The sequence below is a fragment of the Anomaloglossus baeobatrachus genome, chromosome 1 (genome assembly GCF_048569485.1).
Source record: "Anomaloglossus baeobatrachus isolate aAnoBae1 chromosome 1, aAnoBae1.hap1, whole genome shotgun sequence".
NCBI lineage: Eukaryota > Metazoa > Chordata > Amphibia > Anura > Aromobatidae > Anomaloglossus > Anomaloglossus baeobatrachus.
In genome coordinates this window covers 773,508,891-773,529,581 of record NC_134353.1, presented here as the reverse complement: position 1 = coordinate 773,529,581, position 20,691 = coordinate 773,508,891, and the positions used below count along the sequence as shown (strand labels likewise).

The window sequence follows — 20,691 nt, the reverse complement described above, 5'->3', positions numbered from 1 at the left end:
TACAGAACAGTGTGCAATATGTGCGAACCATAAAAATAATTTATTATGTTAAATTACAAAAATAGTAATAAAGACACAGGTAATAGTTGAATTAAAGTTAATTTGTCATTAGATTTCACAGTTAAAACTTCACATTATTATATAGATCTCTGGGGTTCAGGTTCTTACTTTAAAATCCATGTCAGAATAGCTGTATAGTCCCTTTAGAAAGTTTAACTCGATCTCCACCCACCTAGCCTGATTGACAGCTCCTCTGTGTCCCTCCAGCTGCTGAGATCTTACTTTGCTCAGTACAAGCTGCAGCTCATCTTAATGTCAGGATTATAAAGCCATTCTGACATGGATTTTCTAAGTCATATTTTGAGATATAATATATATAGTTTTTCATTTGATGCTGACTTTTGGGACAACCACTTGCCAGTTGTGTCTATATCCTATAGATTGATTAATAAAAGTCTAAAGGCCCCGTTACACGCAGCGGCGTATCTAACGATATATCGCTGGGGTCACAGATTCCGTGACGCACATCCGGCATAGTTAGCGATGTTGTTGCGTATGACACCAACGAGCGGCCGTTAACGATGGAAAATACTCACCAAATCGTCCATCGTTTACACGTCGTTCATTTTCAAAAAATCGTTGATTGTTGAGGATGCAGGTTGTTCGTTGTTCCCGAGGCAGCACACATCGCTACGTGTGACTCCTCGGGAACGACGCACTACAGCTTACCTGCGGCCGCCGGTAATGAGAAAGGAAGGAGGTGGGCGGGATGTTACGGCCGCCCATCTCCGCCCCTCCGCTTCTATTGAGCAGTTGCTTAGTGATGCCGCTCTGACGCCGCATGAATCGACCCTTAGAAAGGAGGTGGTTCACCGGCCACAGCGACGTTGCTAGGCAGGTAAGTCCGTGTGACGGCTCCTAACGATATTGTGCACCATGGGCAGTGATTTGCCCGTGACACACAACCGACGTGGGTGGGTGCTTTCACCAGGGACATCGCTAGTGATGTCGCTGCATGTAAAGCCCCCTTTACTTGTACATATCTCCAAATAATACTATGCCAACACAAGCATTTTGCAATGTAAAAACATGCTACTATGCAATTTATATGTTATTAAAAATCCTCCACCATCTCAATAACAGAGGGACTTCATTTTACTGTTTACCTCTTGTTGCCCAGGTTCCAGCCATGTCTGCATTCTACTAGACAAGCAGCACAGTCCTTACAAGCTCTTCTCTAAAGAGCTTAAAAGAGCTGCTGTAAAGTTGGCCAGATTTCTTCCTTGTGCTAACTTCAATGTGCTTCTCCTCTGGTTCAGAGGCAAAGCTATCTCTGCTTGCAGCTTCAGAGACCACACAGTTTCTACCAGCAGCGGAACGTGTTCTGAACTGTCAGTTAATCAGGCGTATACCCCCTCCCCCTTCCCTGAAGACTGATGATGATAACAACCCTTTAAAAGTAGACTTTTATGTGTTTCTATGGATAAGAGTGAGTCTTCTAGCAGACAAGGAGAATCCAACCTGCCACGGTGTAAGAACATAGATATGGATTTTATATTTTATACATTAGTCAGATCATGTTATATATTAACTATTCTATTAAGTGAAGTTGAAACGTCTTTGTCCCATTTCCTTAACACAATATTCCTGTTATCTTATATCACACAGCCTGATTTGTTTCTAAGTAAAACTTTGCTGTACATGTAGAATACTGAGATTACAGCTGTCTACTGTGGCGTCCTATTTCTAAAAAATATAACAAGTATATCATTAGTTTGGCTATTGCATAACAAGTTACACAATAGGAAAGAAAAAGCCAGGATGTTACATTTATTTTGGCTATGTGTATCTCTATAAGAAAATATTATTTTTATTATTATTATTTCAACAGAGAAATGATTTGACTATTTGTTTTTGCTTTTTTTTTTTTTTTTTTTTTTTTTTACCAAGGCATTCGGTTCCTGTAAGAGATGGCTGAAATCCTTCACTGCAGTCGCATCGATAGCTTCCAATGGAATTGACACAACGACCATTCTCACAGATGGTTGGTTTTGTGCGACATTCATTCTCATCTATAAGGACAGATTAAAAAATATATAAATCAAGTGACATATTAACCAATCTATAGAAGATTATTGCTCTAGACACTACAATGCTAATGCTAATTAGGCACATCCACTTTTCATACAATTGTTTACATTGATTTATATTTATATTAAAAGGATGACATTTTCTCCAACTCACTATGATTGATTACAAAAGACAAAATCTAATGGTTCACAGCCAAAATTTCAGATCTGGTAAGAGTCTTAACAGCCAGTGGCCATAAAATTGATTAATATCAGGCTAATGCTATTAAAACTCTGCAATTTTTAAAAGTGTGTGTATATGTGTATAGTGTGTATATGTAAGTGTGTTAATATACTGACCCACCACCACTCTAGCCAGGATCCAGGACCGTTTTTCTATCCTGTTAAGTGACGTCACTGCTCTGAAGACTCTCTGGGTCATACTGCACTCTGCGTGACCTGGAAGTGGCTTTTTATAACATAAGTCTATGAAGCATCAGAACGAGGCTCCATAGACTTACATTGTAAAAGAGACTTCCAGCTCACACATGGATCACAGAGTGAGCCTGCTAGTCGGAATTCCAATGACGCCACTGAGAAGAGGAAAAGGGCATTGGATACTGGAGAAAGCTATAGTAGATAAGAATATTAAAACAAAAATGAAAACCCCATACCCATGTACATACATGTAATTAAAAAAATATTAATTGGATTGCCTCTTTAATTCACCACTCCAGCGTTTGTTTTTTTCAGCACTGGAGTGGCACTTTAAATTTGAATGCCCCCCCCCCTGTATTACACTCTCTGTTTGGTGTTTTCAGGCTTTTGTGCCGTCACTCATGATACACTGGAGCTGCTGAGAGACCACAAATTGCCAGAGATCGACCCGGAGCAGCGGCAATAGAAGATGAAAGACTGTGGCCCAAAAGCATGAGACAGGGGTTAGGGGACATTTATAGCACCACTCCAGTGCGGTGCAGTAAAAAAAAAACAATGGAAAGAAACCCCAATGACCTTGTGATAATTGCAAGATTTTTTTATTTTTTTTTAATTCTGATTATGACTTGTAAAACTTTTATTTATTTATTTTTTTTTTTAAATACAATTTAGCAAAAAAACTGAATTAAACAACAGGTAATTTTCTTATGATACATTCCCTTTAAGCCATTCAAGAAGCAAAAATGCAGAAAACGTTTCCAATGAGAGTTTTGTACAGCATGCTTCTAGAGTATGTAGTGGAGTCGTTCCAAGAACTCATTAAAATCTGAAGCCAAGTACAAGGTAGTCAATCCTTACCTATGCAACCTTCTCCATCTGGTCTTCGAGTCATCCCAGGAGGACAAATACACATAAACGTCCCAATGAGGTTTTTACACAGCATGCCCCTGGACTCACAGTCATGGAACCCTTCCAAGCACTCATCCAGATCTGTAAAGTAGTACAAGACAGTTACAGTAATATTTACACATGGTCATGGACCCTCTTTCTCATTTGCACTTGACTTCAAGTTAATATCTAACTGACCTTTACACATCTTCTGATCTTCTCTTAGAACATATCCAACAGGACACGTACATTCATAGGAACCATACGTGTTAATACATCTGAATGCACAAATCAGAGGGTTAAGTGCACATTCATTGAGATCTGGAAGAAAGAAGGACATCTAAATTCAAAATCACTCGTGTACTATTGTCATAGTAGGTATAATGGACCCTTATTGGTAATGCATTTTCTGGTGAGTATTAAATGGATGTAAGCATAGTTACCATATACTATATAAAAGGTCCTGCTCATCAGTATCAATAGACTTTGACTTTTCAGTCCCAACCCAGGAATTAAGCCATGAATTTAATACTTTATTATCCTTTTGGATTATATTTCTTATTTTACTATTCCAGGAGAAGCTACCCTCACCAGCTGAGCTGAAGAAATGTTTTACCTTCACAGTTCATCATAGGTCCTGGTTCAAATCCGTCATCGCATGAGCACTCAAAACTACCAATGGCATTAGTACATGTCCCATTTCCACAGGGATTGCCAATAGAACATTCATCAGTATCTAAAACATGAGAGATTTTACATATTAAAATTATAAAAATAAATATTTGCGGGTATTTTAAATTTGACAAGAAATATCATGGCCATATCATTCCATCAATGCCAAGTCCAATAATAGATACACATGATAAAATTCTGTGGCTCATAAGTAAAGCATTATATCTGACTAATTCAAGTGATGGCTAAATTGTTATTACTATTTGGACAACAATATAAGGTAGAATTAATCTCTTTCTTCATTATTTGTATGGTCAATATGGACACTGATCTGATCCATGCAACTGTAACATAAGCAAGATTTGGGTCAGTACTCAGCTCTGTTAGGAGCATTTGAGTTCCTAACTTTAAATTTAGCTCAGTGTAAAGCTCAGTTCACACTCACGTCTGCAGTTCTATTTTTCTGTTTCAATATAGAAATGGAAAAATTGAACTTTTGCAAATAACGGATCCATGTAATGATGGACATAAACAGTTATAGATGGACCCCAGTGACTATAATGTGGCGATTTTCTTTTCAATAGAGTGAAAATTATTTGAAAGGAAAAATATTCTAACATGCTGTGTATATTCTTATAGTAATGATTTCGGAACGCGCACCAGAGACTTGTAACAGAGGCGTAGATGCAAGTGTGAACATAGCCTAATGGCTGATAAGAGATTGTATGTTCTAACTGTCTGGTTTTCTAGTTATTTCTTAACTCTTCTTGTCCGGTTTCCTACCTATTTGTAAAATTTACTGTATGTACATTTCTTTTGGATATGAAAAGTAGACTATGAGCCATTCTGTAGAGAGGCTGACGTAAATGGTTGTAATATCTATAAAGTGCGGTGAAATGTGTTGGTGCTAAATAGGCAGCAGTAAAAAAAAAATATGGTCATTTGGCATATACATTATCTGATCTGTATGTTACTCAATGGCAATATTTTAGCTGTTATTAGATGACACATACCTACACAATTGATTCCTGTATAATCTAGATTATAACCCATTGGACACTCGCATCGGAAGGATCCATCCGTATTAATACAGAGGCCATTTGCACAAATTCCTGGGTTTTCTAGGCATTCATTGACATCTACAACAAACACAAAAATAATCATTTAAAATTAATGGTACAAATTTCAATGTTGGCGTCATATAATAAATATATTAAAGAGGTTTTCTACTACTAATGTGAGCCCCTTTTCCTTTATCCCAACTGTTCCTAACTAAAGGTCCAGTCACACTAAACAACTTACCAGCGATCCCAACAACGATAGGGATCGCTGGTAAGTTGCTAGGAGGTTGCTAGTGAGATGTCACACTGCGACGCTCCAGCGATCCCACCAGCAACCTGACCTGGCAGGGATCGCTGGAGCGTCGCTACACGAGTTGCTGGTGAGCTCACCAGCAACCAGTGACCAGCCCCCAGCGCCGCGTGGAAGATGCTGCGCTTGGTAACTAAGGTAAATATCGGGTAACCAACCCGATATTTACCTTGGTTACCAGCGCACGCAGCTACACGTGCAGAGAGCAGGGAGCAGTGCACAACACTTAGCGCTGGCTCTCTGCTCTCCTAGCTACAGCACACATCGGGTTAATTACCCGATGTGTGCTGCAGCTACATGTGCACAGAGCAGGGAGCAGCGCACACCGCTTAGCGCTGGCTCCCTGCTCTCCTAGCTACAGCACACATCGGGTTAATTACCCGATGTGTGCTGCAGCTACATGTGCACAGAGCAGGGAGCAGCGCACAATGCTTAGCGCTGGCTCCCTGCTCTCCTAGCTACAGCACACATCGGGTTAATTAACCCGATGTGTCCTGCAGCTACATGTGCACAGAGCAGGAGCCGGCACTGACAGTGAGAGAGCGGCGGAGGCTGGTAACGAAGGTAAATATCGGGTAACCAAGGACAGGGCTTCTTGGTTACCCGATGTTTACTGTGGTTACCAGCCTCTGCAGAAGCCGGCTCCTGCTGCCTGCACATTTAGTTGTTGCTGTCTCGCTGTCACACACAGCGATCTGTGCTTCACAGCGGGACAGCAACAACTAAAAAATGGCCCAGGACATTCAGCAACAACCAACGACCTCACAGCAGGGGCCAGGTTGTTGCTGGATGTCACACACAGCGACATCACTAGCAACATCGCTGCTACGTCACAAAAGTTGTTCGTTAGCAGCGATGTTGCTAGCGATGTTGCTTAGTGTGACGGGGCCTTTACACTTTACTAATTTACTTCTGCTATCTGCTCTCATCGTTTAAGCTTATCTATAAGAGGCTTGTAAATACCTTTATTGTTGTTGTGGCTTTGATTTTTCCACCTGCAGACTGGAATTCGATGAACTGAGCAGGGTATGTCACTGGTAAGGGCTGACAGGAGTGTGAAGTGTATTCTGGACATGGGTGCCCATACTGCTGTCACTCACAGAGTGGCAGCTCCATCCTCACCAGTGATGTGCCCTGCTCAGTTGGTCCGATTTCAGTTTGCATCCAGAAGGATCAAAGATACAACAACAATAAAGGTATTTACAAGCCTCCTAGAGATACGCTTATAGGATGAGAGTAGGTAGCGGAAGACAATTAGGAAATTGTTAGTGAGGAAGAGTTAGGATAAAAGAAAAAGCGTATGATATTAATAGTCGAAAATTTCTTTAAATATATATCATATCTAAATAGTAAATATATTAAACAAGTATACATTGGCGTAATACCGTAAGTGGTATATTTCCCATTGCCATATCCAACCTGCTCAGAAACTTTGCATGTGAACTTTTGCTGTGTACTGATATTATAGTTTTCTGTTGGTTGTTATATGTTTAGTATAGTGGTACCTTTAATATTTCCAATGAATGATGTTTTTTACTTACCTTCTCTGTCGCCTTCAGGACCTGTGGTGGTGCCATGTCCAAATGGACATAAATCTCGAAAAGCCCCTAAAAATAGGAGAATACACAACATATAAACACATGAAATAGTATATATTTCAGAGAACTATGTTTTATCACATCACTAATATCTACTCAAAAGCTTAATATAAGTTACTACAGACAGCCATCACAGACATGGTAGACAAAAAAATAACAAAACTGATTACAAAAAAGTGGTTTGGCAAAATAAGGGAAAGCGAGATGAACATAGTCATCTTCCCTTCTATTCGGATTTTTACAAGATTTCTTGAACTGTCTTGGCTTGGTCCTGGCTGTCATCCAACAATAAGATTGTCATCTCTGGTTAAAAATCATAAGTGTTTCTGTTTGACATATACAATTTCTGTCTTTGATGGAATAAATTCCAGTGAAAACCTCTAGGCATCTATCCATGTCATATAGTAAGTATATAACATATATATTTTTCTCTCCTATATAGTGTTATTAATTCCACAGCACTTCACAGGCGTGATCACTTTCCCCATAGAGGCTCACAATCTAAATTCCCTACCAGTATGTTTTTTTGGACTGTGGGAAGAAACCGCAGAATACCCACACCAAAGTGGGGAGAACATACAAACTCCTTGAAAATGTAGTCCTTAGTGGGGTTCGAAACCGGGATCTCAGCGCTACAAGACAGAAGTACTAACCATTCAGCCACTGTGAATTTATTATAACTATATAGTAAATATAAAATGCACGGTTATATGAGTATACACCTAATGTGATACTTGAGTAGTTTATTTCCCATTGCCATCCCCACTGGCTCGGAAGCATTGCAGGTGTCCTTTTACTGTGTATTGACATTACATTACTCTGTTGTTGTTTTTTTTATATGTGGTATTATCAATGTATTGGGATTTTAACAAAATTTCGTTAACTGTCTGAGCTTGGTTATGGTTGTTCTCCAACAAGATTATCACCTCTGGTTAGAAATCATGAGAGTTTCTGGTTGACATCTACAGTTTTTGTCTTTTCTGTAAATTCCGGGGAAAACCACAAGGTATTTCTCTATGATGTTAGGAAGGAAATGAAAGATGAATGCTATCATTATGGCAGGATAAGTGTCACATACCGTCTCCTTCTTTTGGACACAGCTCACAGGGATCTCCCCAGCCCTCTCCGGGCATTTTGCTGCAGCAACAGATGGCTTTCGTGCTGTTATATGCTTTTGGCACCGAACATTTCCCATTTTCAAATTTGGTAAAACAAAAGCTTTGCCGAGTATCTGAAATAAACAAGTTGCATATATCTTAAACGTTAAATAGACTGCACCATAAAATTAAAAATCCTAAAAAACTGTGTCGGACATTGCTAGTTTGTGCTGTTTAAAAAGTACAAGGTTCAAGTAAGTTTTCTAAGGGTCTTAATCTCTCTTTTTTTAAATAAAATAATGAAGTGGTCCCTGAGTAAGACAACAAAGATTCTAAAACAAATATTTGGGGATATTTTCCTACTTCTTGTTGTTTTACATGGTAATAATAATTTTGATTATTATATCGTCTCAGATCCTGCTGATTGATACTTTTCTTGTTCTTACGTATTGATGATAGGGTTATTCTCATCATGAAAATGGATAAAAACAAGCAACATTGCAATTTACTTGTTATTGAAAATCTTCATTTTTCTTATTATTTTTATCCATTTGTGAAGGGAATCTGTCAGTAGGATTTCACCCCTGAAGCTATTTATATGCACTTGCAGCAATACATTTACATGGCCGGCCCATTTCCAGTTGCTCAAAAATCAGCATTTGATTGAATATGCAAATATAGATTAAATGATTTTGGTGCATGGAAGCTCTTCTCAAGCCCCTGCTCTCCATGGCTCTATTCCCTGTTATCGCTCATCACTGCTCTCACCGGCTCACACAGAGGGTAGTGCAAGACCTGTAATGTATAACGAGCGGTGATGTTCCTAAGTTACTAACTTCACTGCTTGTGAGACATTACCGGGTCTCGCCCTGCCATCATTCTCACCTGGTGATGAGAGGTAATGTTAATGATGTCATCACCACTCATCACAGCCTCCAGGTTTCCACAGCCTGACCGGGCATAGCCTAGGAAGCATCATTCTCTGAAAAAGGCTCCATAGATTGTACTACAGTACCTACTACAGTCGTTCTACTACAGCTCCTACTACAGTTGTAGGAACGCCATGGACTATGTCGGAGCTGTTGGGATTTTTTTTTAATAATAAATTGGTGAATGAAGAATAGTATCTTGTCTTTCTTTCTCTCCTTGAATGTCTTTTAGGTTTCTATTATACATCAGATTATTTATTTATTAAGTTAAACCAGGCTAAAAATGCCCCTAAGTGATGCATGAAAGGCACTAAAGGGTGCAAGTGTACAAACCCTGCTCTAATCTAAGCTCATCCTGCTACATCAACTCTCCTTGAACTGCTTAAAGTGGACAGTGTGCCGAGCATCAAGCGCCCAAATCTAAGACCGGATGACTTGATGTGCCCGGCCAATCACAGTAATGCCAGTAGTCCACTTTACTATAGCATTACCGTGTATGGTAGGCATTCCCCGCATGTTTATGGGCAGTCGAAGATCCGTGAAACATGCAGGGCGGGGACTCAAGCATGTGCGATACTCAGCTGAATAATGAGCATGCCCGAACACCCCGATGCTCTATCAAGTATCAAGCAGTGCTGACCACACTCGCTCTAGTGTGGTGGTCTGAAAGGACTGAGAATGGAGGCAGGGGGCTCATGCTGTGCACTCTATCACCCTAAATGTATGTACCACTATTTCTACAAGAAGGGAGCAAAAAGAAACCATCATGGCTGGATTTAAGCATCCGAGGGAAGACAAGAAGGAGGTTGTAGGCAAATAGTTTAACATGAGGTTCAATTTTAAAGGTTAGAGAAGAAATGTTCATAGAGCAAAGATTGGAGCATGCTGTATTCTGTTTATTTGCTGTAGAAGGATTTCTAGCGGATACAATACATACCAAAACATCTTCTCCCATTATCTGATAAAATAAATCCAGGTGGGCAAATGCATTGAAAACTTCCAGGGGAGTTTACACAGCTTCCAAAAAGGCATATATTTGGCTCTTCATTACATTCATCAATGTCTAAAAGTGGAAATATAATGCTCAGTATACAGCAAAATTAGGATGTTAAAGCCTATACATCCACAGCTACACCCCATTCTTGGTCACTCTGCACAAAGAATACTTTTTCTTAACATTATTTGTAAACTGTATATCCCTCTCATATCCCAATATATTATTCATACACACATAAAAAGCACAGCCTTGTTTACCTATAATATGTTTCCTTCAAGAACTGCCAAAATCTTGTTGTATGCGCCAAAACCTTTCTACAAAATCAATGCTGATTGTGGGGCCTGTCACTTTGCATCATTCATGTAAGTTGGTTTCTCGTCCAATAGTTTTACATTGGTCTCCAAATTATCCCCTAACCATATGGTGTTATTATAAAAAATCTTCATCAGCAATAAAGAACATAGAGAATGAGAAATCTTTTATCCCCTGCTGACCTATTTTTCATATCACTAATGTACTCTATGTGTTGAAGGAAATTATTAATACAAACATTATATTGTACAAATGGTCTACAGAAAAGCATAATAAAAGGCAGAGAACAGTTCAGAGAGTAAAACTGTAACCCTGGCATCCCTGCATCCCTCAGTCTCCCCTCTGCAGGGATGCGCTCTCACTCACCGCCGCGGCCGGCTGTCTCCACGCTGTCCAGTGTCCCTCATATCCCCCACAAGGCTTCTTTCTGTTTCCCCCTCCCTGAGTTTGTACGCATGTCACAGGTTCTCCGAGAGTGCTTCTAGGGCGTGCGTGCACACTGCTGACCTCCTCTTAAATGGCCAGCGTGCCACACCTAGGAGGTGCCTCTCAGCCTAATGTGGAGAGGCGCTGGGTATTCAGGGCACTCTCCCACTAGGGGAGGTGGCTAATCAATGCCTTGAGTTCAGATAGTTGTGTTCTATCTAGCTAGCTAGTTGTCAAATCCATGTGTCTGCCCTGTTAGTCCTGTCCTGCCTATATCTGGTCCCAGCACATCCTGCCCTGTTGGCACCTGGTTCCATTCCTGTCCTGCCTGTACATGGTTGCAGCCAATCCTGAATTGTTGGCCCCTGGTTCTAGTCCCGTCCTGCCCTGTTGGCATCTGGTTGCAGTCCTACCCCGCCTGTACCTGTTACCAGTCTGTCTTACATTGTTGTAGTGACTGTGTTCATCTTAGCCATGCCATTTGCCTTGCTATTGACACTGCCTGTCCATCCTGGCCTTGCCATCTGCCTTGCTAGTGACTCTACCTGTGTGTCTTGCCCTGTTGGTGCTATTGACACTGCCTGTCCATCCTGGCCATGTCGTCTGCCTTGCTAGTGACTCTGCCTGTCCGTCCTGCCTGTGCTGTCTGCCTCAAGCTACCCTGGTGGTCCCTGTCTACACTTGTAACCCAGTCCTGTCTGCTCCTGTATCCGTCCCTGCCCTGGGGGTCAACTGCCACAGTCCCAGTCTTTACCCCACTAAAGGGTAGGTTCAGCGTCTTCCTGTGGTCTACTTTTGCTCACCGTACCATTTCCAGTGGCGAGCGTTACAGAAACAAAGGAATATCCATACAATGTTATTGGAATTCAGATTAGATTACCTCCACCAGTAAGAATGCTGGGTCACTTCTGCCGAATACTGAATGTAGTTGTTATATAAGTCACTGACAAACCGTTTAATAAGTCTTTCCATGTGACTGAATATTTGCCAAACCAGAGTCTTCCCCTAAAATAAGCTGCACTCATCCTTAAACAGGTGTATAAGTTTTATTTCCACTCTTCAATGAAAACTGGTGTGTTGCATACATTCTACTCAGGGAGCATCGGCTGAACTATAAGTCTCCATACGACAACTTGATGGTCTCAACAAGGATGGTCTCTACAAGGAGTATCAGTAATCCCTCGGCCTATGTTACTTTAATGCTCACAACTATACTCATATAAGTAGAAGCCCAGTTCTCAATAGAAATAAAGCCTCATTCAGACATTCACTTTTTTTGCATTAGAGAAAACATAGAAAGTTTTTCATGAGTGTGATCGATGCAATTTTCATCTATTTTGTTGCATTGTCACCCTATTTACCATTGGTGTAGCGTTTGTTTTACTGGATTGCACTTGAATAGTACTGATTGGCATCTTTTGATGGACCTGTTCACTCTAATAGACGAGTTAGATCTTCAAATTTTATCTAAACAGACATGTCTCAATTATAGATTTATTTTTTGGTCAATTGGTCTGCAAAAACAATTAGACATGTAATCATGGCCAAAGACTATAAAGGGTGCGTGTTCTAACTATGAAAAACATGGATGTGAATCATGGACATGTCAATGAGGCTTATATTGTAGAGAAAGCAATTTCAGCAACATGATATTAGAAAAAGTAAAATACAATATTTTGTTAAAGAAAAATTAAACAAAGAACAAACCCATATAGGTTGGCTAACATGTTTCTGGTGGAGAGCCTTAAAGGGGTTGTTTAGGTTTGGTGCGAAAGACTGCAGACTTGTGAAGCTACACAGCATTAGAGTTGAGCGCGGTTCGTGGTTCGTGGTTCTCCAGTTCGCGGCTCGTGTGATTTTGGGGGCTGTTCTAGATCGAACTAGAACTCGAGCTTTTTGCTAAAGCTCGATAGTTCTAGATACATTCGAGAACGGTTCTAGCAGCAAAAAGCAGGGCTTTTTACAGCTACAGTGTGCAGGAGCCATCGCTGGCAGCCTGCCACAAGCTGGTAACCAAGATAAACATCGGGTATCCAACCAAAGCGCTTTGGTTAGTAACCCGATGTTTATCCTAGTTACGTGCAGGAAGCCCACACTTCCCCGCTCAGCTCACTCCGCCCCCTCCTGCACGCGGCATGTACACACGTACACACACACACACACACACACACACACACACACACACATACACATACACTCTGCACACATGGCCCCGCTCGGCTTACCTGCGGTGATGAAGTCCCGCCATCCCGACCTCAGCGCTGTCACTGTCCTCCATGGCCGCCGCTTGTCACATCACCTATCGCTTCCGACCCGAGACTGACTAGCGGTGACGTCACGGGCCTCTCGCGATACTTGGCTGTGAAGGCGGCGGTCATTGAACTCAGTGACAGGTGCTGTCAGTGTGCTGGAGATCAGCGCAGGTAATGTACCTCGCTGACAGCAGCACTTGTCATGCCCTGCAGTGACCTGGGCTGACCCATTGATGTTAGCTCAGGTCACTGCATTGCTCTCCCAGCCAATGGGGAACATTCTGCTCTTCATTGACTGGGACAGTGTGGATCGTCATGGCAACCTCTTGGATTACACCAGACCTGGATTTGTTTTTCTTTCTAATAAATTGGTTAAAGAGGGAATGTTTTGGGGAGTGTTTTTTCAAATAAAAATGTGTTTGTCGTCTATTTTTTTTTATTACTGACTGGGTTGGTGATGTCGGGTATCTGATAGACGCCTGACCTCACCAACCCCAGGGTTTGATGCCAGGTGACATTACACATCTGGTATTAACCCCATAAATTACACCGTTTGCCACCGCACCAGGGCGCGGGATGAGCTGGGGCGAAGCACCAGGATTGGCGCATCTAATGGATGCGCCACTTCTGGGATGGCTGCGGCCTGCTATTTTTAGGCTGGGGAGAGTCCAATAACCATGGACCTCCCTAGTCTGAGAATATCAGACCCCAGCTGTCTGCTTTACCTTGGCTGGTGATCCAATTTTGGGGGGACCCCTACGTGTTTTTTTTTTAAAATTATTTATTTAATTTAAAATAACAGCGTGGGGTGCCCTCAGTTTTGGATTACCAGCCAAGGTGAGGTTGCCAGCTGTGGTCTGCAGGCTGCAGCCGTCTGCTTTACCCTAGCTGGCTACAAAACTAGGGGGAACCCTACGTCATTTTTTTTTTCATTGTTTTGGCTAAATACAAAGCTAAGCACCCCTTAGTGCCACATGAAAGACACCAAAGGGTGCAAAATTACAAAATGCAGGAGAGTGGGACATTATGTGTCTTTCTGCCATTATAATGACAGAAAAGACTGATATGAAGTGTACAAGCACAAGAAAATCACCAGAGTGCTCTACGCTGTGAAAAGCAGTAGAAAATGTGACCGCCTCATGTAGGATGAAGCTATGGATCCTGGGTAAATTTATGCATTTACCCTCCTTCAGTTTTTTTGCAGTACACAAAAAAAATGGAAGGCACACGGATGACAAACAGATGACATACGGACCGTCTACGGAACGGAAACGGATGCCACACGGATGCACCCGTGAAAAAAAACGGACTGTTTTTTGCAGACCGCAAAAATGGATCGGTCGTGTTAATGTAGCCTTATTCTGATCTGCCGTTTATAAACAGCAGGCAGAAATAAGTGAATAACGCCCCCCGGCGTCAGAAAATCTCCGGGGTTTCAGGGCTAGCTGAGACCCTGGAGATCATGATTCAGGACGTTTTTTCCGGTCCCCGCTCACGTGATCACAGGTATACACCGTACACCGATGATCACATTACAGTAAATGACAGCGCCGGTAAAAAATTATTTATCTCCCCTCTGGCATGAACAAACACTTCTTCTCCACTTCTTCTCCACTTTTTCTCTACTTTTTCTCCACTTTTTCTCCACTTTTTCTCCACTTTTTCTCCACTTTTTCTCCGCTTTTTCTCCACTTTTTCTCCACTTTTCCTCCACTTCTTCTCCACTTCTTCTCCACTTTTTCTCCACCTTTTCTCCACCTTTTCTCCACTTTTTCTCCATTTTTTCGCCACTTTTTCTCCACTTTTTCTCCACTTTTTTCCCACTTTTTCGCCATTTTTTATCCACTTTTTATCCACTTTTTATCCACTTTTTCTCCATTTTTTCTCCACTTTTTATCCACTTTTCTCCACTTTTTCTCCACTTTTTCTCCACTTCTCCACTTCTTCTCCACTTTTTCTCCACCTTTTCTCCACTTTTTCTCCACTTTTTCTCCACTTTTTCTACATTTTTTTCTCCACTTTTTCTCCACTTTTTCTCCACTTTTTCTCCATTTTTTCTCCACTTCTCCACTTCTCCACTTCTTCTCCACTTTTTCTCCACTTTTTCTCCACTTTTTCTCCATTTTTTCTCCATTTTTTCTCCATTTTTTCTCCACTTTTTCTCCATTTTTTCTCCACTTTTTCTCCATTTTTTTCTCCATTTTTTTCTATACTTTTTCTACACTTTTTCTACACTTTTTCTCCGTTCTTTTTCTATGGTCGGTCTACCCATTAGCTCTGCCATGCATAGTGTAGCTCTACACCTACTGCACATGTTACTTTATGATTGACATCTCTTTCGTACCAGAGCTGTCTAAGCCTACTCTGACCCCATATTTGTCATTACTATATTGTCCTTGTACTGTATTATGACATTTGTATCATGTGTTTCATTTCTTGCTGTGTTGCAATTTTTTTGCTGCATCCCAATTGTACCTCTACATTGTTCGAGTTTATGTTATTGTTCTCTCACTCTTATGTGATACTGATTATTGTCATTTTTCATGATTACATGCAGATAAGTCCAATCTGACGAAGGCTCAGGCCGAAACGTCATTTGTAACTTGTTTTTGACAAAAACATATATGCTTATGAAAATTTTTTTTTCTTAATACGGACCAATAAAGAGTGATTTTTCATTACTATCCGTTGTGACTTACTGACTTAGTCTGGGAGATTTAGAGTGCCGAGGTTACTCACTAATTTTATCTATTATTACCTCTGAGCACCTATATACCAGTGAGCAGAGCTTCCTCTACAGTAGTTCTCCTGATTAGGCATGCCCTTACCTCATGAGCAGGGCATTGCAGCTTTGGTAGCAACCATTACGACATGGACTCTGCTGCTGTGGACCCGGGGAGAGTGAGTGCAGATTCATTGCACCCACACTCCTCACATGAAGGGTCCGCACTCCTAGAAAATGGGGGATACGTTCCCTGAGTGTCTCCCCCCATATTCTAGACCAGGGGTCTCAAACACGCGGCCCCCGGGCCGCATGCGGCCCGCCAGTCTGATTTATGCGGCCCGCAGACACAGTGCAGAGCACTTGATATTTGCCCTCCACTGCCTCCAGTCATTGTCGCCAGCCGTACTTTCACATTGCAGCCGCGGCCGGCCGCACTTCCGCATTGGAGAAGCAGGGAGAAGCAATAAAATGCGGAGTTCAATCAGATGTCAGGGTAAAGCAATCGACCGCGGCGTTCAACTCGAGCTCAGCAGAGCGACCCGAGCAGCGCTGACGTCAGCTGCTTTGCCGGCGGGTGCAGCGGAAGGAACAAGAGCATAGGGCACGTTAGAACGTTTGTGGTGTCTGTGTCTGTGTGTGTGTGTGTGGATGATGATGATGATGGCTGTGTGTGTGTGTGTGTGTGTGTGTGTGTGTGGATGATGATGATGATGGCTGTGTGTGTGTGTGTGTGTGTGTGTGTGTATGTGTGTGTGTGATGATGGCTGTGTGTGTGTGTGTGATGATGGCTGTGTGTGTGTGTGTGTGTGTGTATGTGTGTGTGTGATGATGGCTGTGTGTGTGTGTGTGATGATGGCTGTGTGTGTGTGTGTGTGTGTGTGTGTGTGTAATGATGGCTGTGTGTGTATGATGATGATGGCTGTGTGTGGATGATGATGATGATGATGGCTGTGTGTGTTGATGGTGATGATGGCTGTATGTGTGTGTGTGTGTGTGTGTGTGTGTGTGATGATGGCTGTGTGTGTGTGATGATGATGGCTGTGTGTGGATGATGATGATGATGATGGCTGTGTGTGTTGATGGTGATGATGGCTGTATGTGTGTGTGTGTGTGTGTGTGTGTGTGATGATGATGGCTGTGTGTGTGATGATGATGGCTGTGTGTGTGTGTGTGTGATGATGATGGCTGTGTGTGTATGATGATGATGGCTGTGTGTGGATGATGATGATGATGATGATGATGGCTGTGTGTGTTGATGGTGATGATGGCTGTATGTGTGTGTGGATGATGATAGCTGTGTGTGTGGATGATGATGATGATGGCTGTATGTGTGTGTGGATGATGATGATGATGGCTGTGTTGATGATGAGGAGGATGATGATAGCGGTGGTGGCTGTGTGTGACCGATGGTGGCTGTGTGCGACTGATGATGATGTCGGTGGTGGCTGTGTGGGACTGATGATGATGACGGCGGTGGTGGCTGTGTGCGACTGATGATGGTGGTGGTGGCTGTGTACGACTGATGATGGTGGTGGTGGCTGTGTGCGACTGATGATGATGATAACGGTGGTGGCTGTGTGTGACTGATGATGGTGGTGGCTGTGTGCGACTGATCATGATGACGGCAGTGGTGGCTGTGTGCGACTGATGATTCTGATAGCAGTGGTGGCTGTGTGTGACTGATGATGATGGTGGCTGTGTGCGACTGATGATGATGATGTCGGTGGTGGCTGTGTGTGACTGATGATGATGATGATGGCGGTGGTGGCTGTGTGCGGCTGATGATGATAATGGAGGTGGTGGCTGTGTGTGACTGATGATGATGATGATGGCGGTGGTGGCTGTGTGTGACTGATGATGATGGTGGCTGTGTGTGACTGATGATGATGATGTCGGTGGTGGCTGTGTGTGACTGATGATGATGGTGGCTGTGTGTAACTGATGATGATGATGTCGGTGGTGGCTGTGTGTGACTGATGATGATGATGATGGCGGTGGTGGCTGTGTGCGGCTGATGATGATAATGGAGGTGGTGGCTGTGTGTGACTGATGATGATGATGATGGCGGTGGTGGCTGTGTGTGACTGATGATGATGATGGCAGTAGTGGCTGTGTGTGACTGATGATGATGATGATGGCGGTGGTGGCTGTGTGTGACTGATGATGATGACGGAGGTGGTGGCTGTGTGCGACTGATGATGATGATGGTGGTGGTGGCTGTGTGTGACTGATGATGATGATGGCGGTGGTGGCTGTGTGTGACTGATGATGATGATGGCGGTGGTGGCTGTGTGTGACTGATGATGATGATGGCGGTAGTGGCTGTTTGTGACTAATGATGATGGTGATGGTGGCTGTGTGCGACTGATGATGATGATGATGATGGCAGTGGTGGCTGTGTGTGACTGATGATGGCGCTGGTGGCTGTTTGTGACTGATGATGATGATGGCGGTAGTGGCTGTGTGTGACTGATGGTGGTGGTGACTGTGTGCAACTGATGATAATGGCGGTGGTGGCGGTGTGTGACTGAAGAAGATCGTGGTGGTGGCTGTTTGTGAGTGACGATGATGATGATGACGATGGCTGTGTATGATGATGATGTTGGCTGTGTGTGTGTGTGTGTATAATGATGATGATGATTGCCATGTGTGTTTGTATGATGATGATGGTGGCTGTGTGTGCATGAAGACCGGAAAATGTTACTTTCAGTCTCAGCCTTCTTGTCGGTCTGGACAGACGCTCATCTGTTCAGAGCGATGAAGCTGAGCTGACATTGACTTTGGACTACGTCAGAGGGAAGCTTTTATTTTCTAAAAAAGATGGGAGTCCCTAAATGTGTTTTTTTGTATAATTTCTAATAAAAATATTTTTCTCTGTGTTGTGTTTTTTTACTATTTACTAAAAATTCATGGTGGTCACATCTAATTTGACATGACACCATGAATTTCGGGTTTACTAGCAGCTGAGAATACAAAGCTGGTATTAACCCCATTATTACCCAGCGTGCCACTGCCACCAGGGATGCTGGAAGAGCCAGGTAAAGCACCTGGAAATGGCGCTGTGATGAATGCGCCATTTCCAGGGGCGGTTGTGGGCTGCGGGGGGGCCCAAAATGCTTGGGCCTTACCACGCTGAGAATCCCAGCCCTCAGCTGTCTGGTTTTACCTGGCTGGTGATCAAAATATGGCGGGAGCCCACGCATTTTTTTTTTCATTATTTAATTAAAAAAAATTGGGTTTCCCTATATTTTGATTGCCAGCTAAGTAAAAGCCAGGCAGCTGGGGGTGGCAGCCCGTAGCTGTCCGCTTTATCTGCTCTGAGAATCAAAAATACTGCGCAGCTCTATGTAATTTTTTGAATGCTGTGACAGAGAATGAGTGTCTGTGCTTGGCTGTTGGAATAACCTGGAATCTGCTTATACATTTTGATGCTGATGCCAATCACAGATGCCCACTCTCTTTGACAAATAAATAATATAAAAAAATGACGTTTTGCTTCACGGTATTTTTGATTCTCAGCGCATACTAATGTAGCATTGTTATAACAGTTGAAATAATTAATTAACAATTATATTGTATTGTATTAAATTTGAAAGGAATGCGGCCCTCTGCCTTAAATTTTTTTTATGTGCGGCCCACTTACTCTGACGAGTTTGAGACCCCTGTTCTAGACGGTCCAGAGTCGTCGTAGGACCCATTTATTTTTTTTCTTACAATAAATTGGTGAAAGAGGAAATGTTTTGGGGACTGTTTTTTCAAATAAATTTCTTTTGTCGATTTTTTTTTTTTTTTTGTTAGTACTGACAGTTTATGATGTTGGGTATCTAATAGACGCCATGACATCACAAACTGCTGGGCTTGATCTCAGGTGACTTTACAGCTAGTATCAACCCGATTTATTACCCCGTTTGCCACTGCACCAGGGCACGGGATGAGCTGGGGTGAAGCGCCAGGATTCGCGCATCTAGTGGATGCGCCACGTCTGGGGTGCCTGTGGCCTGCTATTTTTAGGCTGTGAAGGCCCAATAACTATGGACCTTCCCACCCTGAGAATACCAGACCACAGCTGTCCGCTTTACCTTGTTGTTCTGCAGCTGCTGTCTGTCTGTATGGAGAAGAGCAGACAGCAGCTGCAGAACTACAAGGCTCAGCATACTCCATCCAGGACTGTATGCAGAAGTTTTTTGCCCACCAAAAAAATGACGTGGGCTTCGCCATATTTTTGTATGCTAGCCAGGTACAGCAGGCAGCCACGGGCTGCCTCCAACCCCCAGTTGCCTATTTGTACCCGGCTGGGAACCAAAAATATAGGGAAGCCCGTTTTTTTTAATTATTTCACTTATTTCATGAAATAATTAAAAAACAAATGACGTGGGCTTCGCCCCATTTTTGTGTCCAGCCAGGTACAACTAGGCAGCTGGGGATTGGAATCCGCAGCACAGGTTAGCCCGAGGTTTCTGGGTGCCTCTGCTGCAAATTTCAGTCCGCAGCCGTCCCAGAAAATGGCGCTCTCATAGAAGCGCCATCATCTGGCGCTGTATCCAACTCTTCCAACAGCCCTGGAGCCGGGTGGCTTGTTTGGTAATCATGAGTTAATACTGGCTTTGTTTTACTAGCCAGTATTAAGCCAGAGATTCTTAATGTCAGGCACGTTTGACCTGGCCATTAACAATCTCCAATAAAGGGTTAAAAAAAAGAAACCACACAGAGAAAAAATACTTTAATAGAAATAAACACACAGACACATTAGAGACTCCATCTTTATTACCCCCTGTCAGCCCTCCACGATCCTGCTCTTCTGCCTTTCTCGTTCAACAAATGCAGCTCTGCTACATCACTGCTGCATGGGGGAAGACGCTGCTTCCCGTGGAGCATTCACTCCGTGAAAGCTGCACGAGAAGCAGCGTGCAGCCTTCA

The 20,691-nt window shown here is 42.8% G+C and overlaps 1 protein-coding gene across 1 annotated transcript in view; it reads right to left on the bottom strand.

The window, feature by feature from the left end:
• FBN2 (fibrillin 2) overlaps window positions 1–20,691 on the bottom strand; it is a 415,749-nt gene that overhangs the window by 41,140 nt on the left and 353,918 nt on the right. The window contains exons 49-56 of the mRNA XM_075324675.1: window positions 10,000–10,125; window positions 8,115–8,267; window positions 6,980–7,045; window positions 5,081–5,206; window positions 4,012–4,131; window positions 3,594–3,716; window positions 3,366–3,497; window positions 1,947–2,072 (exon numbers count right to left, since the gene is read on the bottom strand). Of these exons, the coding sequence (XP_075180790.1) occupies window positions 1,947–2,072; window positions 3,366–3,497; window positions 3,594–3,716; window positions 4,012–4,131; window positions 5,081–5,206; window positions 6,980–7,045; window positions 8,115–8,267; window positions 10,000–10,125 (972 nt within the window). The remainder of the gene's footprint in view (window positions 1–1,946; window positions 2,073–3,365; window positions 3,498–3,593; window positions 3,717–4,011; window positions 4,132–5,080; window positions 5,207–6,979; window positions 7,046–8,114; window positions 8,268–9,999; window positions 10,126–20,691) is intronic.